This window comes from Trichoderma virens, assembly GCF_000170995.1.
Source record: "Trichoderma virens Gv29-8 chromosome Unknown TRIVIscaffold_5, whole genome shotgun sequence".
Lineage (NCBI taxonomy): Eukaryota > Fungi > Ascomycota > Sordariomycetes > Hypocreales > Hypocreaceae > Trichoderma > Trichoderma virens.
Genome location: NW_014013744.1, coordinates 1,441,818 through 1,469,101, shown reverse-complemented (window position 1 = coordinate 1,469,101; position 27,284 = coordinate 1,441,818). Strand labels below are relative to the sequence as shown.

General features: G+C 52.3%; 8 protein-coding genes across 8 annotated transcripts; 3 read left to right on the top strand and 5 right to left on the bottom strand.

The window, feature by feature from the left end:
- Positions 1 to 1,078: 1,078 nt before the first annotated feature.
- Positions 1,079 to 3,258, top strand: TRIVIDRAFT_147204 (uncharacterized protein; the record flags this gene model as incomplete). The annotated part of the gene is made up of 5 exons (XM_014102414.1): positions 1,079 to 1,510; positions 1,754 to 2,045; positions 2,447 to 2,755; positions 2,903 to 2,976; positions 3,055 to 3,258. 5 exons carry the CDS (start codon positions 1,079 to 1,081, stop codon positions 3,256 to 3,258), a joined length of 1,311 nt encoding a protein of 436 aa, XP_013957889.1.
- A 949-nt stretch (positions 3,259 to 4,207) lies between these two features.
- Positions 4,208 to 5,987, bottom strand: TRIVIDRAFT_73911 (uncharacterized protein; the record flags this gene model as incomplete). Its single annotated transcript, XM_014102413.1, has 3 exons — positions 4,208 to 4,877; positions 4,932 to 5,491; positions 5,558 to 5,987. The coding sequence occupies 3 exons, from the start codon at positions 5,769 to 5,771 to the stop codon at positions 4,554 to 4,556; spliced, it is 1,098 nt and encodes a 365-aa protein (XP_013957888.1).
- A 4,098-nt stretch (positions 5,988 to 10,085) lies between these two features.
- TRIVIDRAFT_82378 (uncharacterized protein) lies at positions 10,086 to 12,515 on the top strand (the record flags this gene model as incomplete). The annotated part of the gene is made up of 6 exons (XM_014102412.1): positions 10,086 to 10,595; positions 10,724 to 10,832; positions 10,912 to 11,459; positions 11,531 to 11,724; positions 11,789 to 11,903; positions 11,965 to 12,515. The coding sequence occupies 6 exons, from the start codon at positions 10,347 to 10,349 to the stop codon at positions 12,283 to 12,285; spliced, it is 1,536 nt and encodes a 511-aa protein (XP_013957887.1).
- Positions 12,516 to 12,612: 97 nt separating this feature from the next.
- TRIVIDRAFT_36493 (uncharacterized protein) lies at positions 12,613 to 13,511 on the bottom strand (the record flags this gene model as incomplete). Its single annotated transcript, XM_014102411.1, has 2 exons — positions 12,613 to 12,797; positions 12,902 to 13,511. 2 exons carry the CDS (start codon positions 13,509 to 13,511, stop codon positions 12,613 to 12,615), a joined length of 795 nt encoding a protein of 264 aa, XP_013957886.1.
- A 555-nt stretch (positions 13,512 to 14,066) lies between these two features.
- On the top strand, positions 14,067 to 15,023 carry TRIVIDRAFT_37113 (uncharacterized protein; the record flags this gene model as incomplete). Its single annotated transcript, XM_014102410.1, has 2 exons — positions 14,067 to 14,245; positions 14,315 to 15,023. 2 exons carry the CDS (start codon positions 14,067 to 14,069, stop codon positions 15,021 to 15,023), a joined length of 888 nt encoding a protein of 295 aa, XP_013957885.1.
- A 1,321-nt stretch (positions 15,024 to 16,344) lies between these two features.
- On the bottom strand, positions 16,345 to 20,472 carry TRIVIDRAFT_179092 (uncharacterized protein; the record flags this gene model as incomplete). Its single annotated transcript, XM_014102409.1, has 8 exons — positions 16,345 to 18,090; positions 18,826 to 18,859; positions 18,927 to 19,093; positions 19,149 to 19,198; positions 19,279 to 19,304; positions 19,394 to 19,442; positions 19,530 to 19,844; positions 20,372 to 20,472. 7 exons carry the CDS (start codon positions 19,624 to 19,626, stop codon positions 16,747 to 16,749), a joined length of 1,767 nt encoding a protein of 588 aa, XP_013957884.1.
- Positions 20,473 to 21,994: 1,522 nt separating this feature from the next.
- TRIVIDRAFT_63906 (uncharacterized protein) lies at positions 21,995 to 23,392 on the bottom strand (the record flags this gene model as incomplete). The annotated part of the gene is made up of 3 exons (XM_014102408.1): positions 21,995 to 22,437; positions 22,928 to 22,941; positions 23,187 to 23,392. 3 exons carry the CDS (start codon positions 23,390 to 23,392, stop codon positions 21,995 to 21,997), a joined length of 663 nt encoding a protein of 220 aa, XP_013957883.1.
- A 1,056-nt stretch (positions 23,393 to 24,448) lies between these two features.
- TRIVIDRAFT_11674 (uncharacterized protein) lies at positions 24,449 to 26,744 on the bottom strand (the record flags this gene model as incomplete). The annotated part of the gene is made up of 3 exons (XM_014101949.2): positions 24,449 to 24,505; positions 24,575 to 26,358; positions 26,423 to 26,744. 3 exons carry the CDS (start codon positions 26,742 to 26,744, stop codon positions 24,449 to 24,451), a joined length of 2,163 nt encoding a protein of 720 aa, XP_013957424.1.
- Positions 26,745 to 27,284: the final 540 nt, after the last annotated feature.

Sequence of the window (27,284 nt, the reverse complement as noted above, 5' to 3'; positions counted from 1 at the left end):
TATTGATTGACGGGGCTGTATGTACGTGTCGACGACAATCATTTCCTGTTCCATATTGATTGAAATCGAACGATCTATGCAGCAAGACGTGCAGGGAGCCACTGCATCTGCTTTATATCACTGTGACAGGTCCGATATCACTGTGAAAATCAAAGCAAGATTGGTGGGTAGCAATCCTTCGGCAGTCTCAACGCTCTGGCCAAAAAAGAAAAGAAAGAAAGTAACCCAATCTCCGGTACATGCATTTCGCATTACTTCGGGCGTAAGTGGCCCCGTGTTTGATGATTCTCAGCACTTTTCTGCTCTTGGCATACTTGTAAGACAGGCTGCATGCACCGTTGCGTCTTTACCCGATGGGAAAACCAGACTGCACTCGCACTTCGTACCTGCACTCGTACCTCTGTATGAGACCCTGCAATATGGAGCTGCTTGGATCCATTGAGTTCTGACCGATGCAACCATGAGGAGCACTGAGGATGGAGTATGGATACTCATGCTGCACTAGAGAGGCCTAGGAGCTAAGGGGACTGCTTCGGTACCGCAGAGTGGCCGAGAGAAGGCCAAAAGGAAGAAAAAGCTGGGGAATGTCTCGGCCAATCCGCATACTAGAGCAATCACAAGACAAGGGTTGCTTTTTGCAGCCTGCGATGACGCATCTTCTTCTCTTTTCTCTTGTTTCTTTCGCGCTCGGACTTTCAATCTCCGATGAATTCAGACTAGAAGCAGGTACCTGCACCTGTATGCAATGTTGGTTGTAAACGCTTGAAAAGGCGTCGGCTCCAGACTTGTGGGGGTCGATACGACGAGGGACTGGTATTTGATGCAACCTAACACCTGTGCATTAGAAACTCCCCCCCACTGGTGTTTTATGTTTTTTTTCCCTAACCTGCTGCGGCCGAAACGAGACACTTCCAAGCTTGCTGAGCTACTACTATTTTCAACGACCTGTGTAGCCTGCTAACCACAGCTACTTGTATCAGCCCCGAACAGGGATTCTCCAAGCCTAGGACGTTTCCTACCGTTGCATCGCGGAGATTTTGGAGAAACGAGCCAGCAGATAGGAAAAGACAGACGAACAATGGTCATCAGCGCCGACAGCTCCGGTCCTGGGGCCAACTCCCCGGACAGCGCCAAGCCGGTCGTCCTCATTATCGGCGCCGGCGTCAGCGGGTTACTGCTTGCCCAGCAGCTCAAGCGCGAGGGCATCTCGTACCGCATCTTCGAGCGAGATGCCGATTTGGAGACTCGAGGCGCGGGTTGGGGTCTAACGCTGCACTGGTCGCTGACAGCGCTGCAGAGCCTGTTGCCATCGGGGCTGGCGGAGCGCATCTGCGACGAGTCCAGCGTGGATCGATGGGCGGATCGGCGTGGTGAATTATCGAGATTCCCCTTCTTTGATCTCGACAGCGGAGAGCTCAAGGCGCAGACGCCGGGGGCGGTCAAGAGTGCGAGGATTCGAGTGACTCGCCAGAGGCTGCGGAAGCTGTTGGCGGAGGGAATTGACATTGAGGTAAGCCCGCAAGGCGAGTGCTGTTGCCCTTGTTGCCTTTGATGCCGTTGATCCCTCTTTCCTCTTCAACGTTTATGCCATTCCACTTTTCTCGTGCAGGCCCAAATTTGCCCAGCATTAAGTCTACGGTCATTTTTTCCTTTTCCTCCTCTACTATTTCTACCCGTTTACTCTGTCAGCGTTTTAACTTCGTGTCTTTGTCTTTATATCATGGTGAATTTCCGCTAATAACCTCAACTCAAGTGGGGGAAAACCCTGCACGAGTTCCATACCAGCAACGATGGCACAGTCAGCATCTCTTTTGAAGATGGCACCTCATGCACTGGGACGCTGTTAGTGGCATGCGATGGGGGCCAGTCGCGTGTGCGTCGCGCTTTGTTCCCAGACGAGTCAAAATCGTTGTTGCAGCTGCCTGTGCGGACCATGGGCGTCAAGATCTTGTTAACGGCGGAGCAGATCGAGCCAATCCGAAAACTAGACCTGTTTTTCCTCCAAGGCGCATCGCCAACCAACGATTCCTTCATGTACATCAGTGGTGAGTAGCGCAAGCACCCGGTTTCTCCCCCTTTGCACTCTTCTCATTTCCATCATGGCAGAGTGCATCTGCATTATTCTGCTTTGTGGCCTTGTCTTGTTGTCTTTAGTCGACGTTTGGTGGTTTTAGGGCTTCGGCCCGCCCTGAGCATCTTGTTCTGTGGAGCTCGAAATACGGAGTACATACACGTATCGTATCCATCATCAGGTACGGAGCACAAGGCGGGAGCGGCGGCCGCCGTCGCGGATCTGGCGATCATCCCACTCCCGTGCCGGCAACTGTGAGATTCGGGCGATGAGAAATGACAAGGCGCCTTGAAGATGGGCATCTGCTGCGAAACTGGAAAGAAGAAGGGAAAAAAACATGCATTTGCTGACGCATTGTTCTGCACCTGATTTTAGTTCTCGATGTCCCCGGAAATCAGGCTGATAGCGACCCTAACGTCTTCAGCTGCCAGCTACATTGCTCGTGGCCATACCCGGGCACCGGGGCGCCAACTGACGTCCCAGCCACCAACAAGGAACGGTACGAGCTGCTGCGCGCCTACGCAAAAACTTGGTCTGAGCCTTTCCGCTCTCTTGTCTTGAACAATGTGCACGCCGACACGGAAATCAAGCGCCTGGATGTGCTAGACTGGGCACCGCCCATAGGCTTGCACTCGAACGGACAGGTTGTGCTGATGGGCGATGCATTTCATCTAATGGCGATGTGTAAGCCGCTTCCTCTTGCCTTCGGGAGATATTTTCTTCTATTTTCTCAAATTCCCCGATCGAACTCTAGCACTATTACTCCGTACTATTCCGTGTCACCCTCGGCAATTCGGAGTAGATTGGTGACACTTGCTAACTCTGCCTTAGACCGAGGCGAAGGTGCCAATCATGCCATCATCGACGTGCTCGACTTCGCGACGCACATCGTCCCGGTACTAGCGGTCAATCGCGACAAGTTCAGCTCAAACACAGGCTCGCGAGCGCATACCCATCAGAGTCAAGGTCCGAATTTCCGACAGGCCCTGCGCCAGGCGCTAGACGCCTATGAAGACGCCGTCGTCTCTCGTGCCCGGCCAGGGGTACTGGCCTCGCGCAGGGCTTGTTTGGACGCTCACGCCTTTTCCAGGCTGTTTGGAGAGGCGGCGACTGGCGTCAGCCCGCTCCTTAGCAAGCGCGAGATGATGCTCCAATTTGACGACGAATCGCTGGAGCTAATCAAGTAGTTGTAGCTTAGTACTTCAGCTCCCCAGAGCGATGTCCTGTTATACGAGCGCATACCGCAAACCACTCAACTAGTCATGTCTAATCCCTACCTGTACGCCTCACTTCGCCTTTTGGCACCTGGTTCGTGGCGCAACGCGCAGGTGAGGTTTTTATCACAGCCTCCCTCCTTACTCATCGGCCTACTGTACATACCTGGACATAGGCGGGCCGGCCAAAGGCCAATGGGCCTCTCTTCCGGGCCTGCTGCAAGGGATTCCATCCATGGTGGTTAGTCAAATATCCACGCTTTACGGAGTGTTGCGGAGCAGTACGGAAAAAAAGGAAAGGAAAGGAAAAAAAGGCCCCTCTCAAGCACCCAAACGAAGCATCCACAAGGAGCAATCAGCCCAGTACGGACATCGTCCCATGGCCTGATGCCCTCAGCACGACCAACCAAGTCAGGGCCACACGGTTAATTTAATCAGCCCAAACAAAGCTCGTTAAAGCGTGGGCAGGATCCCGTCTCCTGGAACTTGCGCTATCACCACTGCAGTCTAGCGCCCTACTCCGTTGTCAAATTCTAGATCCCCCTATGCAAGAAACCTGCCGGGAAGGGGATCCGAAACGAAAACGGAATCCCCCCGAATGTATGGAGCATACGTGTAGTACTGCACGAGTACATGACCCTTTTTTTTGTTTCTTTTTTCTGCTCTACCTCTTTTTTTCCCTACAGGTCGTTTATGTAGGCCCGTTATTAGCGAGGTAGCGATCCTCCTCGGTATCATGGCCCGTTGCGGTAAGGTCGCTTGTGATGCTTTGAATTTTGAGGTCGGAAAGGTTCCATATATTGATTATTCTCATGCATGTCAATGACTTTCTTTTTTGGATAATCCTACAAAGGGGGTCGATCACGGTTCCTGCAGTTGCCCGACTCCGCAAAAATTTGAAAGAAAATGAAACGAGCCATGTGAGAAGGTCAAAGTGCCAAATAGTTTCACTATTCAAAGCCATACTACCTATATCCATTGCCGCTGAGGCTATTCTAAATCCAGTGCTCCATTTTGTTTTTGGTACATCTCTGAGTCCCTTAATAAACACCTCGCGAGAAGCAAGAAGAGATATATGGAGAAAAATAAAAGCCAATCCAAAGCGTCACAAACGTTCCATAACGTAGAAGTAAAGTAAACCAGTATCAAGTAGTAAAAGGAATCATATCTCTTTCGTAGACAAAGGAAAGCAGACAAAGGGAATTAAACAAAGGAGAAAGTAGTACGGCCATAAACCAGGATGCAGGCCTGCTATACAACGTCATGGTCTAAACATTTTCTTCGAAGCTGTCGTTACGCCTCCTCGGCTGCTTGCGGTCCTCGTCGACTCGTACGCTGTATGTGATAGACTTCATGATGCCGCTGTTCTGAAGGATATTTTCTTCGCTCGATGACTTGCCACCAGGTATGACACCTTTGTCGTTGTCGTGATCTTGGGAAGTGGTCACGTCGCTAAGCTTAAAGTGCTCGCCCTTGGGACCTCCTCGACTGTTCTGATGAGATGATCCGTTGTTGTACGAGTTCTTTGTGCGGTACTCCTTGGCCTTCCTCATAAAGACTGGCGCCAAGAATGGCAGGGATGAAACCATGTTCTGAAATAACGGGTTAGCTGTGTGCATGCACAAGCCACTATGAAGATTACTTACGCCAACGTTGAACTCGATGGTACCCCAAAGCACCAGCATTGTGGAGTTGCCATCTCCGTGGGAAATTCGATCAATCTGTGTATATCTCAAAATAGAACAGACTGTTGTGAACAGACCAAGCAAGAAGATGCCAATAAGACCGACCTTCTTGCTCGTCTGGATGTTGAGCTTCAGGAGGACCGGCAGAGGCAGAATAGCAACGACGATATCGGAAACAATGGTGACAACCGCGTAGGCTGTAAACGAAGGCCCAGCTGCCAAGCAAGTTCCGGCTTTCAGGGGGTTCCAAGACTTATCGACAGGGTTACAGGCGAATATGAGGGAGAGGGCGCAGCCAAGATGCCCCAGAAAGACCAGCAGAATGGTACCGAAGACAACATAGCGATACGTCTTTTGGTCTGTCCCTTTGAGGAGCCGCAGATAGCTGATGAGGAGTGCAATCTTAAAAAAGCTGATTCCGATTTGGTAAATGGGGCGTCCTGCAAAGTTGACTCTGGTGTAAGGAATCAGGCTGGCCGCGGGTCGGTCCTTGATAGGTAGTCCCAATCCATATCGTGTTTCTGTGCAGAGTCAATACTCACTCATACTTTGAAGCCCCCAAAAAGTGCAGAATCGTGTTGACTTACGGACAATGCAGAGAATCGAGTAGATGAGAGCAAAGGCAACGGATAGAGCAGACATCCAATCATCGCTAGCAAGACCGCGCGCTTTGAAGCGTATCCAAAGACGGGTACCGACGATGGCAATAGAAACCACCGAAAGAACAACGCAAATGGTAATGATGGTCGGATATTGAGACTCATCATTTATGGCCTCGGTGGCGTTTAAGACCCAACCCATGGTGGAAGATGCTGAATTGTCGTTGGTGGTTGATCAAACCAAGCTGAGGATGATGTTGGTGGCTGAACCAGGGATCACGGCTGCCATGCAAGAAGGCGCTCAGACGGTGGGAGAGGCGCAGTGACGCGGGTACGAGTTGGAAAAGAGAGACGGCGGGGAATAATAGTTATGCCCAAGGCCAGCGCCAAGCCAAACCAAATAGTCGGTATATGTTAGTTTATTACAGTCAATCGCAAGATGCAAAGAAGGATAAAAATGAGGATCAGTATAAGCGGGACCAAAAGGGACGGCCCCCAACGAAATATATGAAAATAGGAATGAGCGTATCCAAGACCAAAAGCCGGGAAGGGTGAAAGGGTGTCGGACGATGGATGGATCCGAACTAGTAGACGCGAAGTGTGTCTTAGATAGGGTTTCTCTTCCCTTCAGTCAGCATCAAGCTGGGACACGAGACTTCCGCCTGGGACCCTTGGGAGGTTCGCTTTCTCAAATCCTCCGTCTCAATGCGACCATTTCGGTTGAATCCTGTGCATGAGTATCCTTTTCCGTACGTCAGACCCAGGATTCTCGTCCCTAACGGTCAAGCGTGGCGTTAGACGATGGCAGGACTCGTCTCTCGCATGAAGTGCTAGTAGATCCCCTACTTGTAGCACGGAGTGGTAGAGACAGATTGGCCCGAGCAGAGCTGGACCGTGCTAGAGAGGGCACAAGTCATAGACCAATCCGTGCATGACGTTTCCAAATTCGCCCTGCATCCCCTGCAACGATACCACGTATTCTTGGCCTTTTTGGGGCAGTCGTGCTCGGGAGACAATGCTACGATGCCGTCTCACATTAAATTAACAGCTGCTTGGCTATGCCTTCAAGAAGGGATTGGCTGGATGCACCACGCCGTAGTCCGTGGAAAGAGCCCATATCCTCTGCCTGAGCCGGGATTCTCGAGTACGCATCTCACCTCATGGCCAGCAGGGGAACGGATGCGCGGTAGCATCCCTACCCTTGCCCTGGACTGTACCCATAGGCCTTGGGTCATGTACATGTCAGGACAGTGGCCATACTGTGAAGGAGTGGCTTGGGCCGGCGCGCGGTTGGCGTGGTGATCTTCGCCAGTAAAAATCCACTTCCCAGCAAAGGCTTCTGTTCTTGACATTGACCGGGCCGCCACTAACAGGCTCCAAGGCCCTTACCGTCCAGAGATCCGTCTGTGGCAGCGCTCATTAGCACCTGTCATGGGACAGCGCTGTGTCTCGGCGAAGCGGCTACCGTTGGCGTTCCACGGCAGGAGTAGTGTTCGCCTGACGCTGACTATCGGTCTGAGACAGGCTATTTATGGGAGCGGCCTGAGCGTTGTGCGAGACACTGGATGCCTGGCTACCGATGTCGAGGAATGCTGCTCGCTCTCAGTCGATCAACTACTCGTAGAGATTTCTCACGGCAGTCGCTGTGCTCGTACGGGCTCGCACGCCATATTCGGCATACAATGCGCTGCTAAGCGTCTATCTGGGCCTGCTCTTGTGGTCTGCTAGCCCTAGAAGATCACTGGGGCGATTTGGTGGGCCAAGCACAGCGGGCCCTTTTCCTCAGTACATAGCACAGGGTTGGCATCTTGTTGCCGAGATGCTCCGCTGACAAAATATACAGTACCTGCGTGTACGTGTAGCGTAATGGAATGAAATTTGACCATGGTGGCATTGTCATATCGACTCAGGGGAAGCTGGAATAACGGGGAAAGGAAATGGAAATCGTCATTGTGGTATAGCGGCGTCGTGATGGAGACCTACAGCCGTAAAGGTCCAAAGGTGGTTGGTGCGGGTGAGGGTACCAGCTCCAAAAGGACGAGTAAAAGCCGAAGATCGAGGTTGGTTTTGGTGAAGGGGAAAAAAAAAAAGATTAGAATGTGGAGTGGCCGAGGGCTTGGGCGAATCGCGTCGATATGAGCAAGGACAGATACGAGTACAAGTATAGAGTACGTACCTACTGTACTGCCGACTAATCCACCTGGCACCTACCAAGCGAGGAAGGAAGGGACAAAAATTCTGCCGAGAGTCAGCGGCCAACTGCCAACTGTGGCAATGATAAACAGCGTTCCTGCCAAGAGCGAGACGATAGATATCGGTGACGGAAATAGTAGACGAGAGGCGGCTGGACGGGGAGAAACGACAGAAACGGCCCCCAAAACGTGGGCGATCTAATTGGAATCGGTACGATTCCCCGAGGCAAATCAATATATTAGCAGACGCAGCTACTGTACCTCGTACATACCACTTGGTGCCGTTCCCTGGCCAAAACGCCCAACCAACAACATCAATTTCCACAAAACACACCCGACTGCTCTTGCAATACCTACTGGATGTACTGTACTCGCAGTGGGTAATGACACCTGTGCTAACAAAGTGGCCCTCTGCGTGCTAATGCAGCAGTACACCGTATCAAGCAAGTTCCTGCGGAGGCCACGCAGGCACTCAACTGATGCACATGGTACATGCAAACCCAACGTGTCTGCTGCTTAACCGATGTATCAGGTGCAGGCGCAGGCGCAGGCGCAGGCGCGGGTGCATGTGTAGCTGCAGCTGCAGGCCCGACCACGCGAAACAGAGCACTGCAATACCTATACAGGAACCAGACGGAATCACAATCTCAGAAGGCCTCGATGCACCTCGCAAAAACCCATCTTGCTGTCCCTGGGCTTGTGATTGTGGCGCCTCGATTGGAGCAAACCAGGGGATCCAGCCGCGGAGCGGGTCGGAGCGGTGGGGGGAAGTGCCCTGCCCAAGTCTTAGCACCTGGTAGTGCTGAGAGGGCAAGCCACAGGTCTCGTCTACAGGCGCACCCAAGCACTAACCGACTGGACCACCACAGCTAAAATCTCTCCAGCTACCTCTACGGAGAACCTTAGCTACGGACGACTGCCGGGCCCCAGTTGAGCATCTCTGGCCGCGATGCGACTACACTATGGGATGGGACCGCCAAAATGGCCTCCGTCCAGCGGGACCGTCGATTTGGCCATCGTACGAGACGATCAATCAACGTTACTCGAGTCAATCTCCCCGGGCCCCCGTCGATTCATGCTCGATGCATACGCAACGCGATCCGTGAGAGGCGATGCTCCGTTGCACGGCCCAGAGGCCACAGACAGACTAGACGCTGGCTGCCACTCACCACTGTTGTTGCACGAATAGGCCTGCTTCGAGGGCGTCGACGGCGTAATTTGCCCCTGCAAACCCGTCGGAAATGTGTCTCGCCCCTTGGCCAAGCCTGCCTGAACCACACTGAGTCTGCTTGGCCGCTTGGCTGCTTTCAGCACACCAGAAAAACGACGTGCGATCGCGGCATCGCTTCCGCCTCCACAAGCTCGCCAACTTCTCACCCCCCTTGCAATATCCGGCCATGGCTACTTGGCACTGGCCTTGCTGCTACCGTAGGCCCTGTCCCTTGAGGTACTGGCCTGGTGTGATTGCGAATCCCCCGAGGGGGAGACGGAAAATGGGGAAGCGGTCGGCTGTTGCTTTTATTCTGTACAGGTGCTGGCAATGCCTTCGGAGATTTCGCCCATCAACAAAATTGGATGACGGTATCAATGCTCTGTAGCCGCGGCGACTCTTCTGGACTGTTTCTAAGAGCAGTTAGCAACTCGACATAGCAACTCGACATCGCACCGAAGGGAGAGGTGCTTTGACAGGCCGGCTGCAGGGCAATCCACCCATTGTGGCCGTCCTTTTGGGCCAAAGACATTTTTCCCTCTTCTCCGGTTCTATGGTACCACCCCCCCTTTGCTAGCACCATTGAGGAGACCACTTGTCTTGTCCGTTTCCCATCTCTTGCTTTGCTACCTGTATGTCTTTTCCCTTTCACTAGCATTGGCACCGCTTTCTATCCTTTTGCTCTTTCTTACGAGTCATCTTTAGGTGGTCGACGGGCTGTACTAGGCCGCTGCTGAATGGGTCCGTCTGGTCTAACATCCCTGGACCTGCATCCGAACCTTGCTCAAATCATCGTTGCGGCCCCTCGTGGCACCGCTGCACTCGCGCAATCCACCCAATTGCCTTGTGCTGTGAAGTGCTCGTACTTGGCGTACGGCTGCCACTATATACTCCTGCACCACCAGGAGCTACGATATCAACGCCGTACCGTACCGTAGCTGGTCCGCTTTAGAGTGGCCAAAGACCCCTTCCCATTGCCACGGGCCCCCGGCTCTATCCCGTCGAGCTCCCTCATTACACATCCTCATTGGGAGGCCACAAATCTTCTTATTACTACGTACGGCATCCCTCCCCTTCCACGTCGTATTTGAACTGCCATTCCTGGCTCGAGGTGTTGATCTTTTCCCAGCCAACGCCGATCGTCCTGGTTTGGGAGCGAGATTTTCTGCTCAAAGTCAATCTCACACACCCTGCTCAATCCTTCCTCTTCATTCACTCCCTCGCTGGCAGTCAGACTCATCACGTCACTTCCCCCAGTGTTTTTTTTTTCCGTCGAGTCTACAACTCGCGCTTTTCGCTGGATCCGAATCCACGGCCATAGCTCTTTCGTGGAGTATTGACTCGTGAGTCGAGACCTGCGAAGACAATCGCAAAAATGTCTTCCCAAAACATTAGCGAGAAAGGCGGCGATATCGATGTTCGGGGAACCACCCCGTCCCATAGCGATGTCGACGTTCCCGAGGCTGGCATTGACGATGCCTGGAGATTCCTCAACGAGCATCGCGATGCTGCTGGCGTTGCTGCCGTCAACATCAGCTCTCTTCGGCTCAAGATTGACTTCCACATTGTCCCCCTCATGTTTCTGTGCTACACAATGCAGTTTCTTGACAAGGTCATCCTGAATGTAAGTTGATCTGGCATTGATTCCCCCGTACCTGCATTTCAGCCCCCACTCAGATCGAGTGAGCGGCTTTAGCTGGGCGCCTATCGTGCGTTGTGACTGCGTGATACGATATGCTGATGCAGAACTAGTACGCTGCTGTCATGGGCCTCAACAAGGACCTGAATCTTCAGGGCAACGACTTTTCAAACGTAGCTACATTCTGCTTCGTCGGCTTGCTCTGCTTCGAAATTCCCAATAGTAAGTCTTTCCAGCTTTGTCCGATATCGTAACATCCTCTTGTTGAGAAAACAACCATACTGACTAAATGTCTCAATAGCCTATTTCCTCCAGGTCGTTCCAGCTGCCAAGTGGCTCGGACTCAATGTCACTCTCTGGGGCGTTGCTACTGCTTGCGGTGCTGCGGCTCACAACTACCAAACGCTGCTCGTCTCTCGTGTCTTCCTGGGTATCTTCGAGGCCACTATTGGACCTTCTTTGATGCTCATTAGCAGCCAGTGGTATACAAAATCTGAGCAGGCTCCCCGCTTCTCTTTCTGGTATCTCGGCCTGGGTCTGGGTCAGATCCTCGGTGGTGCCATTTCCTACGGCTTCCAGCATGTCACTGTTGGTGCTTCCTTGGCTGGCTGGCGCATCATGTTTGTCGTCTTGGGATGTATCACCGTTGTCATCGGCCTCTCCACCTTCTTTTTCTTGCCTGACACTCCCATGAAGGCCTCCTGGCTGTCTGATAATGAGAAGGTTGCCCTCTTGAAGCATGTCAGCGTCAACCAGACTGGTATCCAGAGCCGCAAGTTCCGTCCCAAGGAGATTGTGGAGGCTCTCCTTGACCCTCAAATCTGGCTTTTGCTCCTGTCCGTTGTTCTGGTAAGTGTCCTGCTGCGCCTCCACTGTGCATTTGTATTCATGTATTAACGTGATATTTTTCCTCTTTAAAGCTTTCCGTCTCCAGTGGTGTTGTCACGACATACTCTGCTACGCTGATTAAGAACCTGGGCTATGTGCCGACTAAGGCTGCCCTTATGAACATGCCTTCGGGTGTTATTAGCATCTTTTTCACTCTTCTCGTCGGCTTCGGCGTTCGCAAGCAGTCCCACCGATGGGCTTGGATTATTATCTGCATCATTCCTGCGTAAGTTTAACGCTTTTGTACACACTGATGCTAGCGGGCGTATTTTTCTAATCTCTCGGCATAGAATTATTGGAGGCGCCTTGATGTCCTTCCTGAACTCCAAAACCCACCCCTCAGGCGTTTTGGCTGGTATCTACCTGGTCAATGCAGTTGTCGCTCCCCTGCCCCTCTTCTACGCTGTAAGTGCTCTGCCTTTTAAATTCATTGTGCGGTAGCGAGTGGCTAACATGATGGATACAGTTGACTGTTGCCAACGTCAGTGGTGCTACCAAGCGTGCCTTTGCCGCTGCCATTGTTAGCGGTTCGTTCTCCCTGGGTAACATCATTGGACCCCAGACCTTCCAGGCTCGTGATGCGCCCGACTTCCGACCTGCCAAGCTGGCGGTCATGGGCACTCAGGCTGGCTCTGCCGTGACTACCTTTGCCCTCTTCCTCTACTATGTATGGAGCAACAAGAGACGCGGTGACCGCAGCAAGGAGAATGAGGAGCAGTTTATGTCTCCTGAAGTCTGGGCCACCATGACAGATAAGGAGAACAAGTTCTTCCGATACACATACTAAACTATATACAATGTGCTAATGCGGTGGGATTTTTGGTTTTTTTTTTTTCTGGACTCATTACCTTTTTTATTTACGGTGCATAATGAAAGATCAAGCAAGATGATGGTTAAAGACTTGCATGTTGAAATATGAGACGTGTCTGGGATACCCTCGCTGCCACGACACCAAAAGTTAGAGAGCATTCGCTATTTATAGATGCCAAATACATATACGATAATCCTGTCCGCTATATATGAGGTCCTTTCAATCCCACGTTGACCGTGTTGCTGCAGAAAAGTCTATCGCGTCGGGCATACTGTTGCTCCAACTTCAGCAAGCCCCTGAATTTCAAGCCTTGAAATCTCGAGCCCGGATGACGGTACCGCTTCTTGCAGCGTCGAGTCCATTGATGACCCTGAGCTGCTGTGAGACACTTTCCTCTACAGGCATTTGTCCCTTCAAGTCAGGCTCCATCTTTCGGAATTGGTTCAGCATTATCTCTGTCGCCTCGACGAGCTGAGGAGGCTTTGGGCCTATTCATGCCTTGTTAGTCAAAGAAGAGGAGAGAAGAAAAAAGAAATTGGGAAAGACGAGTTCATATCAGCGGGAAAAGAGAGGGTGGGGAGTCATTCGTTACCTTCATGAGTTTCAACCCAGCCAGGGCAGATAGCCACGGTCTTGATGCCCTTGGGAGCAAGCTCAGCAGCGTACTTTGCGATCTGGACATTCATGCCGGCCTTTGCAATGGAATAGGCCACGGCATAATCGACACCAGTGCCGAGAATGACCTCAGTGTTTGCCATGCTGCTGGTGATGTGTGCAATCTTCTTGAGGTCTCCCTTTTCAATCAGGGGCAAGAACGCATTTGTCGCCCACGCAGCGCCGTAAATAGCGGTGCGAACGGGCTCCTCGTAGAAACTCCTGGTAGCCTCAACATCAAAGGGGACCTTTGACGGGGGCAGCGAAAAGGTGGCCATGTCGACGGAGTTTGAGTTGTGGATGAGGACGTCAAGCTTGCCGTCGAGGATGGCGGCGGCCTGTTCGGCGGCGGCAAGGATGGACTGCGGGTCTGTGACGTTGGCTTTGATGAGGTGGACGTTAGAGTGGGCTTGGGCGAGGGCCTTGATGCCGGGGGATTCTGGGTCGCGGACAATGGCGAGGACGGTGTTGGATGGGGATTGGGCGAGTTGGCGGACGAATTCGCGGCCAATGCCTTTGGAGGCGCCGGTGATTGCGTAGGAGGGCATTGTGTATGAGGTTGGTTGGTTGGTTGGTTAGTTGGTTGATTGATTATTGAGTTGATTGTATGATTGAACTGATGGATGTTGAGGTGTAAATAATTCATTTTGGTCATGAGAGTTGTCTTTATATATACATGTGTGTTTATGTTTGTGTTCGTGTAAGTGGCTTTCAAAGATGATGGGTTCCGTCCAAGTAAGTCTGGTGGAGAGCCGCATATGCCGCAACCTAGTCCTGGGAATAGTCCCGCAATTACAAACAATTGATGCCATGTATGAATCATGATAAATCACCTCATCCTGCTATAGTCTCAAATCCTTCATCGTTTCAAAGTGTATAGAACGGAGCGTCTCTCCTGGCTGAGTAACTCTAGAACGGGAGCGGCTGGTCCGATGTCCGACGTCCGATCCCATCTTGATGTCCAGCCAATCAGAGGCGTTGTTTGTCAGCAACGGAAACGGAAATTTCGAGCTGCCATCGGCCGACGGCTCTTGGACCGGCCGTTCCAAATTCGCTCTCCTCCACTTACACCTGCTTTGCCTCTCGGTTTCACGTAATTGATGATGAATCAACAAGGCGACATCTACAGAGTCAAGAGAAGAGCATGTGTCACGTGCACAAAGGCCAAGTCCAAGTGCTTGCCACAGACAGACAATCTGTGCCAGCGCTGTGCCCGTCTTGGGAAGCAGTGTGCGTATCTCGATCTGCCGGAGAGGAAGCGGAAACGCAAAGATGATGATAGGTAAGAGATTTCATGTACAAGAAGCAACTGGTTTATTAGATCAAATTGGCTCACTGATTGGTTAACTAGTCGGGTTGATGCTCTGGAGGGCAAAATTGAAGAACTCACAGCTCAGCTGGTGGCCCTCAGAAACGGCGTGAGCAGTCAGGATGGCTCCAGGTCTGCCTCTACCAACGGAACAGCATCAAGTACAGAGCCTTCATCTGTGACAGGTTCTATCCCCGAGGCCTCCTATGGAGATTCAGAACTGCTGGACGCCGAGCCTGAGGGCTTTCACGGGCGTGAGCCCCCTACGACATCGGTACTAGAGGGCATCCCCGACATTGTCGACCGTGGCTTTCTCAGCGTCGAAGAGGCAGAGACTCATGTCGCGCAGTTCAAGTCTCGCTTCGTATGGAAATTCCCCTTCGTCGTCCTCCCCCCCTCCCAGACCGTCGAGACGCTCCGCAAGCAGGAACCGCTGCTTTTCCTCGCCGTCATCGCCGCCACCATCCCCAGTGCTCATGCCATCCGGAAGCTGCTCGCCGACGAAATCATGCAGCACATCACGTCGCGCATCGTCGCGAGCTCGGAGCGAAACCTGGGCTTGCTGCGCGCGCTGCTGGTTCTGTGCGCGTGGTACCGGTATCCTGCGCAGAGGGGCAACGTGCAGCTTGTTCTGCTGCTGGATCTTTGTGTGAATATGGTGCATGATTTGAGGCTGCATCATATAAGGGGGGAGTTGACCACGGACCAGCAGAGGGCACTACTTGGGACGTATTGGGTTGCTACATGGTAAAGACGGCCTGAAGAGTGAAATATATATGGGTTGTTGCTAATGTTGTGTCGTCTACATATAGTTTACCGAGGGTGATCAACCGGCCATCTGCAATGGTAAAGAGCAAAAGGATAGATGAATGCTGCGAGAATATGTCCATGTCCACCGAATATCCCTCCGACAGATGTATTCGGCCCTTGATTCTCACACAGTCCTTCATATGCGCCGTCGACAGCAGCTACAAAGATCTCCCAGAAGTCGGCACAGGCATTTCATCTCAGGATGAATCATTCATAAAGATCATGGTAGGGGCCAACTTGCGACAATTTGAAAGTCTGAAAGCCACACTCGAGGCAGAATTATCAAAATGTCCAGACCCAGCCAGTACGTCATCTCTCCCAGCAAAGAACATTTACCTTGTCACACGCGAGTTCTTTTATATACTCACAACACATTCTTATCGTTCTCTTTTAGCAAATTTATTCCACTGCAACATGCACTACATCAACATTGCCATCCGCGACTTGGCCCTCGACGACGAGTACCTGTCCTACCAGTCTCGCCACGCTTTTGCCCAATCTCGCTCTGCACAATCCTTCAAAACATCTCCCTTCAGATGCTCCCTCCTATGGTTCCTCCTCCGCCACAGCAAGGCCCTCATCAACGCCTACATCGACATTCCCGACGCCGAGCTCCCCCAAGTCACCGTCTTCACCATCGCCCAGCTCTGCGCCTCCCTCATCATCCTCCCACGCTCCGTCTCCACGCTACTAAAGCTCATCGTCAGAAACCGTCCCCGCGCCAGCATCCAGGGCGACGTATTGAACGAGGCCCGGGCCGTCATCGATGAAGCAGACTACCTCAATCTCGTCGTCAGGCTCTACGATAGATTACGCCTTCTCATCGCCGGGCTCTCAACACAGGAGAAAGGGCTCGACGTTGTAGGCACCCTGTGCTGCCACATGGCCGTGCTGGCAAGCTCGTACGCACCGCGAATGAAAGCAATCCTGGGCGTGGATCTCGTGGATGAGAAGCCGATTGCCTCTATAACTCCTCCTGCCATCACCATTGACGACATCATTGCTGCCAATGCTAGTGCCAATGCGGCCGCTCTGATGCAGCAAACGGCAAGTCACAATGTCAATGGGCTTAACTCGGTGGACGAGCATCAGGGAGGTTCTAGTTCTTATACTGGCGCCGAGGACGGCAGCTATCTATTTAGCGACGAGTTGTGGTCGTCAGTACTAGAGAGCTTTACCAATTTTGTTTGAGACTGATACGTAAACGAACAGCTACTTGTAGTAAGATATACACAACACAAGCGATTATTTGGATCAAGATATTTTTTAAAAACATATTCAATTTGGCTATATAGCAATTTCGTTAGAGATGCAAAGTGCATCCCCAAAGTCCTCCCTCCAAAATAGCAAAGGGGACGTGAAATGAATTAAACGCCGACCCATATCGATGCTTTCCCAACGTTCAAAACGTGGCCATTAAAAGGAAAAAGATAAAAAATGAGAAAAAAAGGGACAAAAGGAAAAAGTCTAAATCCTTTCCAAATCAAAATCCTCCTTCGTTTTGTTTTTCGTGTTCCTCACTCGTCAAAAGTCCAAAAACCCTGGATATCACGATTTGTCATTCCATAAGAATTTCAAGTCAAACGCTTTCCCTCGTATCCTTGAGCAGTTTTTTTCTTTGTTATCGTTTTTGGTTCCACCTCCATTTTTTGTTGAGATGCTGCTTAGACGTTGGGGCCGGCGGCAATGACGTCGGGAGTAGCCTCGCTCTCGTACTTCTTGAAGTTCTCGCGGAAGAGCTGGCCCAGCTTGACAACCTCACGCTGGAAGCTGTCGGTGCCGGCGGTCCAGGCCTTCTTGGGGTTCAACAGATCCTCAGGGACGTTGGGGCAGGACTTGGGAACCTGCAGGTTGAAGACCTCGTAGTTCTCGAAGTCGACCTGAGCGAGCTCACCAGAGTGGATGGCGTCGAGGATGGCACGAGTGTACTTGAGGGGGCATCGCTTGCCGCCCTGGGCGAAGCCGGCACCGACCCAACCGGTGTTGAGCAGCCAGGCGTTGGCCTTGTTCTGCTCAATCTTGTCCGCAAGCATACGGGCGTACTTCATGGGGTGCAGGGCCAGGAAGGGCTGGGCGAAGCAGCTGGAGAAGGTAGCCTGGGGCTCGTTGACGCCGTCCTCGGTACCGGCCATCTTGGAGGTGTAGCCGGAGATGAAGTGGAACATGGTCTGGGCGCTGTCGAGCTTGGAGATGGGTGGCAGGACACCGCGGGCATCGCAGGTAAGGAGGATGATGTTGGTGGGCATGTTGTCGGTCAAGCAGGGGATCTTGGCGTTGGAGATGTACTCGATGGGGTAGGCGCAGCGGGTGTTCTCGGTGAGAGTGACATCGTCGTAGTCAACCTCGCGGGTGACAGGGTCGAAGACGACGTTCTCAAGGATGGAGCCGTAGCGGATGGCGTTGTAGATATCGGGCTCCTTCTCGGCGGACAGGCCAATGCACTTGGCGTAGCAGCCACCCTCAATGTTGAAGACACCACGGTCACTCCAGCAGTGCTCGTCATCACCGATCAGGGCGCGGTTGGGGTCGGCAGACAGGGTGGTCTTGCCAGTTCCAGACAGACCGAAGAAGAGAGTAACATCGCCATTCTTGCCCTCGTTGGCGGATGAGTGCAGGGTCAGGACGTTGTGCTTGATGGGCATCTCGTAGAAGAGAACGGTGAAGATACCCTTCTTCATCTCACCGGCATACTCAGTACCCAGGATAACCATCTCCTTGGCGGCGAAGTTGATGGAGACGGATGTGGCAGAGGTCATACCCTCGGTGTATCGGTTGGCAGGGAAGGTTCCGGCATTGTAGATGGTGTAGTCGGGGTGGAAGTGCTCGAGCTCCTCACGAGGAGGGCGGATGAGCATGTTCCTCATGAAGAGAGCATGGTAGGCACGGGCGCAGATAACGCGGACGCGGATTCTGTACTTTTCATCCCAGCCGGCATAGCCATCAATAACGTAGATGCGGTTGCGGGTGTTGAGGTAGTCGACAGCACGCTCGCGGTTGATCTTCCAGACCTAAGGCGTATTTTGTTAGCATCTATAAGCTCGTTCACTCATCATCTCTCTTCGTCATTGCACAAGACAGTCTCAGGTACAGAAGCAGATCAGCAATTACACGCCAGCCAATCAGCCAGCCAACAGCTTTGTTGACGGCCAGCGGACACTGTCAGCTTGGCTTCCAACGCAGGCCGGAGCGGATCGGGTCGGAATGCAGGCAGACAAGAGGCAGCATCACAAGCCAGACGTCCAATCCAATGCCGCGGGTCTGTGTCGGGAGGCCGCTTATGGTCGGCTACCCGATTCGGTCCAGCGGGGCCCCGGCTTTTTCTCTTTTTTCTTTTTTTGCCGTGACTTTGCAAGAGTGCCGAACAAGTCACTTTTTTGTATTGTGCGGGGTCTCGGGCCTGCAGTGACGCCAAGCTAGAGCTGCATCCCTGCTTTGCTGGGCACTTCTCCGCATGCGCTTCCGATTCGACAGGGCAAAAAAGCAAAAGAGAATTGCCTTTCGCTGGTTGGTTTGCCTGCTGGCAGCGGCCGTTCCAGTGAATGCAGCAGCTGAAGGACTCTGCGAGAGGTGGCTGAGGAGCTGAATAGGAGCCGCCCCGCTCGCGTGACCATTGACCCAAGCCAGAACAAAAGATGCAGGGATAGTAAGACAATGTGGACGAAAACGAATGCATGGGTAGATTCGGAACACAAGACAGGCAATGACGATGGAGATGACGCTCGCAGCGACGATCAGGCACTTACTTCAGGGCTCATGGGCTTGTTGACTGGTCCCCACCTGCAGAGCCTTGGTTAGCCGTGTAACTGTAGAATAAGCGGTTTGCATGTGCATGTGTATGACCTACCAGATGTTCTCTTCTGAAGAGGGCTCCTTGACAATTCGCTTGTCCAGGGGGGAGCGGCCGGTCTTTGCGCCGGAGTAGGCAGTCAGAGCACCGCTGGAGGTGATGGCAGTGCCGCTCTCGTAGACGAGGGCATCTTCGTAGAGGGCGGCGACGGAAGGGTTGGCGACCTGCACTAGGTCAGCGATGCTCTTGCATCATGTCTTGCTTCAACCAAGGACTTACAATGGCGACGCGGTCGTAGTCAATGTGGGCAATCTCGTGAAGTTCCTCCTCTGAAGCGCACACAAGTTAATGCCAGTTCCCAAAGGCGGTGTGCCAAGGTCAGCTGGATCAAGACAAAAGGTGGACATACCGAGCTCGGTGTGCTCGCGGTAAGGCCTGCAGCGCATTTGATGTTAGTCCACCTTGCCATGATATATCACCACAAACCCATCAAAAGAAGATGGATAGGAGGAGGTAGCACTCACTGAACACCACCAGGGTGCAGAGCAGTCTTGTTGACGTTGCTTGAAATCACTGTTCATGTGTTAGCCTCCCAAGTCTGGCAGAATCCCTTTGCTTGGCCCATTGCTGGCAGCAAGAGGGTCGTGTGAGCCGACTCACTCTTGCGTAAATCTATTCCCGATGCCTGGATCTGCGACTTGGGACCTTTGACGGTAGGATCTGTGTAGGGAGAAGCAGTTCTGAAGTAGGGATCCATTGGATCTTTATGTATTCCAGAGAATCGAGTCGGAGGGACAGTTCGGAATGTAGCTGTCGTCTTTTCTTCTTGCTTCCCGCTTCAGCTGCTAATGCCAAAAGAACCGGGGAGGGGGTGGCGGGTCAAGGATGACGGGGTCTTCTCCAGAGTGGAAACCGGGACAGGTACAGCGGTCCCGAGTCGTGTCGATGTACTTGAGCAGATCAGAAGGACAGAAGCTAGAGCCAAGTGTTAGATACAAGTGCCTAGTAGCCCTGCGATCGAACAGTCCCGACTGGTAGGATTAAAGCACAAGCCCTTCCGAAGGAGGCCTCTGGTGGAGCCGTGGCGGGCAGTGCGAAGCTTGACACACGAATTTATATCGGAATGAACAAGAATGGAAACTAGGGGGTGCGAGGCAGAAGAAACAACCGAGCTTTTTGTGTGGAGAATAGGAGAGACGGAAAGGGGGCGTGTGTGTAAGTGTGAGTACGCATGTAGTAAGAAGTGAAGGATGTTTCTGCGTGTACTTTGTGGCGCTTGTTGTCGTCTGCACTCGGCTCAAGCAGCAACAAGGCCCTGACGCAGGAGAGGGCAAGTAATTAATTCAAGCATGGGACTTTTGGGTCATGTTTCTTGATGAATTTTTCGTTTTTCTTATTTCTTTCCTTTTTAATTGGGCTGCAGAGAAGGGGGGCGTGTGTTCCAGAAGACGCAAGGGGACGAGAAGAAGGTACAGCGAAAGAAACGTTCGGGTTTGACTCACGATAGCCAGCACGGGTCAAGTGTTAGTGCTTTTGGTGGACGGTGGTGATGAATTGATGACGGCACAAGAAAAGTCTGTGGTTGAAGCAAGCTTGGTTTTTTTGATGCTAACGAAGCTGTCTTCATCTCCAGCTCGAGGAGGAAACAGCGGCCTATTTAAACCTTGGTCTGCTCATGCTCGCCAACTGCCGTCTGATGTGTGATGTGTGAATCTGCTTCCCGTAGACGGCAATTCCTCCCATCCCACACGTGCATTCGATCATAGGCAGGCAAAAACCGGGCACGCAGTCTGACCAAAGTCACCAAGCCAACGAGGTTTCGAGTCAACCGCAAACAGTTCGCAAGCGGACTATTCCGAACCCATGCAGTTTGTAAGTGTCGAGACTTTGCCGGCGCGCCTACGGCTAATGCGGGGCGATTACGTACGGAATGGGCGCCGAAGGGGCGAATGTTGCTGCGGCTTTGCCTAACCGGGTAGTTTATGGGATTGCGGATGATGCTCATGTGGCAATTGGTTTTTTCCCTTTTTTAATTACCCCGTATTGTGGTGATGAGCTTGGGACGAGACCTTGATGCTCTCGGCATTGTGCTTGGATACGAATAATAACACGGGCAACACGGGGTCTAAGCCGAGCTAGACAAACAAATAATCGTTGAGTAATAGCAGCAGGATTCTGACGGTCACGAGGCTGGGCCTGAAATAACAGGAACGGGCTTCACGCGAAGATCCATGCCAATAGGTCCGGGGACAAGGGACGAAAAAAGGAAAATAAGAATAAGGAAAAAAAAGAAAAAAAGAAAAAAGAGCCCAATGCCAGCCAGCTTCTTTTCTTACTCCCCGGCCCGGAAGCTTGACTCGTTCTCCCGCTACATGTACACAAAAGCGTTCCGTAGGTACCACTTCAGGCATTGCCGGGTACGGGATACAGGCGCAGGTACGGAGTACACTATAAACAAAAAAGAAACCAACAATCCATGATAGCTATTCTTCTTGCATTAGCACCTACGGCGAAGGCGAAGGGGAAAAAGAATACTCCCCCATTCACAGGTGGAACCCACCAGGGACCCAAGCCCGGGCAGAAGGGGGGTGAGATTTCCAACTGAATTTCGCATTTGGGCACGAGATCTCTCTCCTTTTTTTTCTGCCTTCTATTTTTTGCCCGACTAACGAAAAAGCACAGGCAGAAAGCACAAAAAAGCGACAAGGGGAGCCCAAGTCACAGCTCAGCGTCCGTCAGCCTCCGCAAATTCTCCAAATCACTTGACTCTTTTCCCCCGTGTTAGTCAAATTGAAGCCAATTCCGGCGCCGGGGCGGAACAGGGCTAGTCATGTACAAACAAGTCCCAATCCGGGGCAAAAGAGGAAGCACCAGCTCCGGCTTTTTGCCTTGAGCCGCAGCACCTCGAAGTTCTTTTTTTGTCTGTGCATTAGGTAGTCTACCCGCTCAAAGGGGGCGTGTGAGCAATCTCGCTACCCCGCGATTTTTCGTCGCCCAAGAGACGAACGCTGTCTCTCTTTTTTTTCCTTCCTGGCCCTTGTGTACACGCCCCCTGGCGCTTCCCACGAGGACCAAGAGCTGCATGGTTGCTGTGAAGCCAAGGTACTTGTACTAGCACCCGAGTCCTACAAGTAAGAAACGGCAGAAAATATGGAGGTGCCGGCTGGAATACCCGCTGCTGCGGCTCCTCTCGGCAGCAGGCCCGGCATCGACCTGTTTTTGCTGTCCTTGAGTGTCTCAGTTGCACTGCTCGAGACATTCGGCACCAGATACCCGAGCGTCTGAGGACAAACACCGTCATCCTGTAGCACCGCGAAACAAGTCGAACAGCTCATTTCCCTTTTTCGCATCTCTTTTTCTCGCTCTTCTAGAACCATGCCAGCATCAACAAACAAACTGCGGAAACGAAAAAAAGTCACAGTCCGTGCCACTGGGTCTCGGCCCAACGGCACCGTTCCGCCCATCTGATCCCGTGATTGGCTCGCCGGCCGCCGTGGTCTTTCTGTTCCGACTTTCTCCGCGAAACAAATCTTGTGCTGGTATTTTTCTATCAGGTCTGATTTCGGGTCTTTTTGCATTTGTTTTAGAATTTCTGATAGGATAGGGGGGGAGCAAGCATCTCAGCTTTTGCACGCTATTGCCACACCCCGTGGTACTTTGTTAGTCATTGAAAGCCAGGGGTGGCTGGCTCGTGGAAGAACATTGCAGCTTCTTTTGTAATTTGAATGCATTAGGTTGTCAGGCAGTGATGCATATACATGCGTCGAGAAACTGATTGATTCCTTGCCACTATGCGGAATGCAACCCAAAATTGAAAAAGTGAAGTGAACAAAAAAAATCATCATTATAGACCGTAATGTCACCTCCTCAATGGGTAGATACGGCAATAGCTGCCCTTCATTCTTTTGCTCGACCCGCAAGCTGTTACAATAGAACCCACAGCTTCGTTTCTTGAAGAAAAAAAAAAATAATCGATCCCTTCCTTTTCTAGCATATAGATCTTCCCCGGCTCAACGCCAAGCCCGGATTGGGCTATGCTCGACGTCTCCGTGACGTACCTTTTACATACAACCTGGCAGCCTGTTACAAGTATTACAAGTACACGGGCAGTACTTACACACCTGTAGAGCATCACCATAATTGATGACATGTATTGCTATTTATTATTATTATCATTTTTTACCTTGCCATTTTGCAGTACTTTCTAATCAATACCACCTCGGCATCTCCACATCCTCGCCTCCCCAATAGTCACAATACAATAGCAACGTACCAACACAATAATATCCAACACCGCATCAACAACAAACAACCTACCCGGCATCATCCTTATCTTCTTCATCCTCCTCCTCTATTCCATCCTCCCGACCGACCCAACTTACCGCCCCACTCACGGACCCCCGAATCCACCGCTTGGAATTTCCATATTCTCCAGGTGCCTCATGGTGCCGCTCCGTCTCGCCGGCTCGGGCTCGGAAGCCCCAGACTGGCCCACAATCTTGCTGCTCTTCCTTGCACACCATGGATTATCAAGCCCCCCCGGTCCCGATTCATTTTCGTTCCTCCAGATACTTGGATCCCTGGCTTAGTAGTGGCTGTGTAATAGAGTAAAGTACCTTGTTCTTTGCTTCTGGCTGACCATGTACTTGTGGCAATGCTTGGCTTCTCGCTGACATACGGAGCAGCCCGGGTTGCCCTCATGGCAAGCCCGGTCCGTCGGCCACCGAAGCAAGTATCAACTAGCCCCAGCTCATGCAGTCAAACAACCGCGTATTCTCTGCAGGTCATTGACTTGACATTGAAACCCACACGCCCCCCGGTTTCACCTAGTAGTGGCATGTGCAAAAACCCGTAATTGATTCCTCTCTTCCCCTGATTCGCCCCAGCTCGACTAAGACGATGGCTTCTTGCATGTGGCTCACCCCCCGTCTTTGCACTACCGAACTCTTTCCTCAGCCTTTTGGGTTCCAAAGGTGCTCGGATTGCGACCGTATCAGCTCGCATCTCCGTTCTAGCGCCGAATGGCAATCTCAAGCGGCTGAAAGTATACCCTTTGCAGTCTTCCGACGCTTCTTTTCACGGATCAATACGGAACGTCCAAGGCAGAGACATCTTATCTTTGCTGCTCCCATAATCACCGATTCACATGCATCATCCGAGCAGATATTGACCTCATCGAAACCAAGTCTTTATCAATTCCTCCGCTGACTATGGCTATTTGCTTCAATCCAGAAAATCGGCTTTTTTTGAACAAGTAAAAAAAAAGGAGTATTTCGTTGTCCTTTCTATCTTTGACAATCGTGGCATTGTATGGCATCTACAAATGCTTGCCATGGCCTCGCATCTTCCTGGCCTTTATCATGCCTCGCCGCGTCTCAATCTGCGGCCCTGTGAACTTTTAACCCTGGCACCCATGCAGGCTACGCCTTCTATCTGAGTGGGTAGCCGAGCTCTTCACTTCCGTCTCCTTGACGCCTTGCCCATCAGAGCTTGTTCTCACTCCATTCACACCTCCTAGCCAAATCCCTCGAGAATGGTATTGTTTCTTTTCCTTCTATTTTTTGATCCTTCTCAGGCATTTACTGCTCCTCACTAGTAATGAGTCTTGTAATCTTGCCAATGGCAATAGTTTGTCCCTGTGCAATGTTATTAGCAAAACGAAAAACGAAAACTCGTATGGTATCTATCGTGGGTCTGTATCATACCTGGTCTCGGAGGGTGAAACGACCCATCTGTGGGTAATCCTCGAATTTCTCGACGCAAACCATACCGGCGCCTCCAGTCACCTGAAGCCTGGCAATGATGCTGTCGCCCTTCTTGGCGTGTGTGGGAGGCAGCTTGCTCTTGCGGTTGGTGCCCTTCTGCAGCTTGTGCAGCAGAGCCGCAAAGGTAACCTCTTCGATAGCGGCATGTACGTGCAGCACGCAATTGAATCCAGAAGTGAGGATGCTCTTCAGCTCCAAGACTCGGATCTGTGCCTCGAACTCGGTAACGCAGTGCACCAGTCGCTTAGGCGAGCAGAGCACAAATCCAGGCAGGATGTCTTCTTCTTCGACGCCCTTGAGACGCAGGCGCACCTGGTCACCGCACTGCAGAATAGGCTGCTCCTCTTCCTGTTCACCGTAGATGGCGGCAGTTTCCACAGGCTGCTTCCGGGGCATCATAATCAGCGACATGCCCTTCTTCACCACACCAGCCTCAATCTTGCCGTCGACCATGGTACCCAGATCTCGGTACTTGGCGTTGACTGGCATCATGAATGGCGCGTTGACCTTGCGCTCCAGCGCCTGCATGCTGTCAAGGTACTCCAGCAGTGAAGGTCCCTTCCACCAAGGAGCGACGCCTGCGGGCAATCGGTCCTTGATGTTCAGGGACATCTGGGCAGCCACAGGGATAAAGTAGACATCAGTCTTCAGGTTGTAGCCAGTACCCTTCAAGAACTGCTGCAGCTTGGTCGTACATTCCTTGTAACGTTCCTCAGACCATTCAACTGTCACATCGTCCATCTTGTTGATTGCCACGATGAGCTTGTTGACACCCTGGGTCTTGGCAAGCATGGCGTGCTCACGCGTTTGTCCTCCTCTTTCGAAACCCGTCTCATACTCACCCTTTCGTGCTGAGATGACGAGGATACCAACATCTGCCTGTGAAGCACCGCCGATCATGCTGGGAACATATGTCTTGTGTCCAGGAGCATCCAGGATACTGTAGCGTCGCTTCTCAGTCTCGAAGAAACCACGTCCGACCTCGACAGTCTTGCCCTTGGTTCGCTCTTCCTTGGTCAAGTCCATGACCCAAGAGAGATACCAAGATTCACGACCCAAGTCCTTTGCCTCCTTCTTATACTTGTCCATGGTACGCTCATCGACCATGCCGGTGGTCCATAGGATGGATCCACCCAGGGTTGACTTGCCTGCATCGACGTGTCCAATGAAAATGATGTTGACGTGTTCCTTGCCGTAAATTTCCTTGAGAGTGTCATCATCCACATCAGCTGCTTGTGCTTTTAGAACCGCATCAACCTCCCGCTGGGCCTTCTTCTCTGCTGCCCCGCCAGTAGGGCTGGAGCGGCCGGATGACGGGTCCGGGGATGTCCGTCCGGAGGACTTTCCGCTGGCCGTGCCCTTTCCAGCCTTTTCGCCAGTCTTCTCGATAGCCTTGGCTGCGGTAACCTTCTTGCCCGCGTCCGGCTCGTTGGATGGTTCAGCCTTGGCGTCTTCCTTGGCCGGGGTTGGGGCCGGGGAAGAGGAGGTGGAGCCAATCGACAACACTTTAGCTTTGGGCTTTGCATCACCTCCAATGCTGAGCACCTTGGCACCTCCTTCGTTGGAGACGACGGGCTTCGGTGCGCTGGCAGCAGCGGCAGGCTTGTCGACGGGGAGCGACTTCACAGGAGCAGCTTGGGTGGCGTTGTTCTGGGGGGCTTGAGCAACGGGCTGCTGCTGCTGGTTTCTCTGCTGTTGATATTGTTGATATCCTTGTTGGCCTCCTGGCACAGTTAAAAAGTTGTTAGCCCTCGTGAATCGAAATTGGCCATCACAGCTTCGACATACCATAGTTCTGGTTCTGGTTGTAGCCCTGGCCGTAACCGCCGCCGTAGTTTTGATACTGGTTGTACTGGTCAAATCCTTGGCCGCCACCATACTGCGGGTAGTATCCCTGTTGTTGCCCGTAATACTGCTGCTGCTGGTATTGCTGCGCATATCCACCAAAGGCCTGGCCGGGCTGGAAGGTCTGAGCGGTGGGCTGGAACGACGCAGCACCGGGTCGGAAACCGCCAGCGGCAGGGTTCATGTTGAGCTGCTGCTGAGCCTGCTGGGCGAGGTTCTCGTCCTGGGCCGCAGGATCGTCCTCCCAAGAGTTGAGGTTCGACATGGTGGCGAGTGTGGTTTCTTTCTCGTCGCTTGGAGGGGCTGCTCGAGAGTCGTCGACGGGCAAACGAGGGTTTCTCTGTCTGCCAACCGGTTGGAGATCTGATGAGCGACGAGATATCGATCACCGTCAAAGGCCTTTTGGTCGAAACGGCACACAGACTCGGGTCTTGGAGTTGAGGGCGACGGACGACGTCTCGCTGGCTTTATGGTGCAGGTTGTGAAAATTCGAGCCCCACCAAGGCAGCGACATGACATCGCTAAAGTGCCCTTTTGCTTGCAGGCTTTGTGGAGGGGCTGCTACAGTGCATTTTGCGACCTTGGACACGGTACTTTGTTGGGTTGAGCGAGCACCCAGGAAAAGAGAAGATAGGGCATTTAATGAGTCAATGGCCTGTGTATATTCTAGGCTGCACGTGAATTATTAATGCAAAGACCATTAACCAAACATACTCTCTTTCGCTGTGTCTCTCCCGAGAGATTCACGATTTTCCACATCTCTGACTCTTACCGCCACCCTTCACTTGGTTTGATAAACTCAATG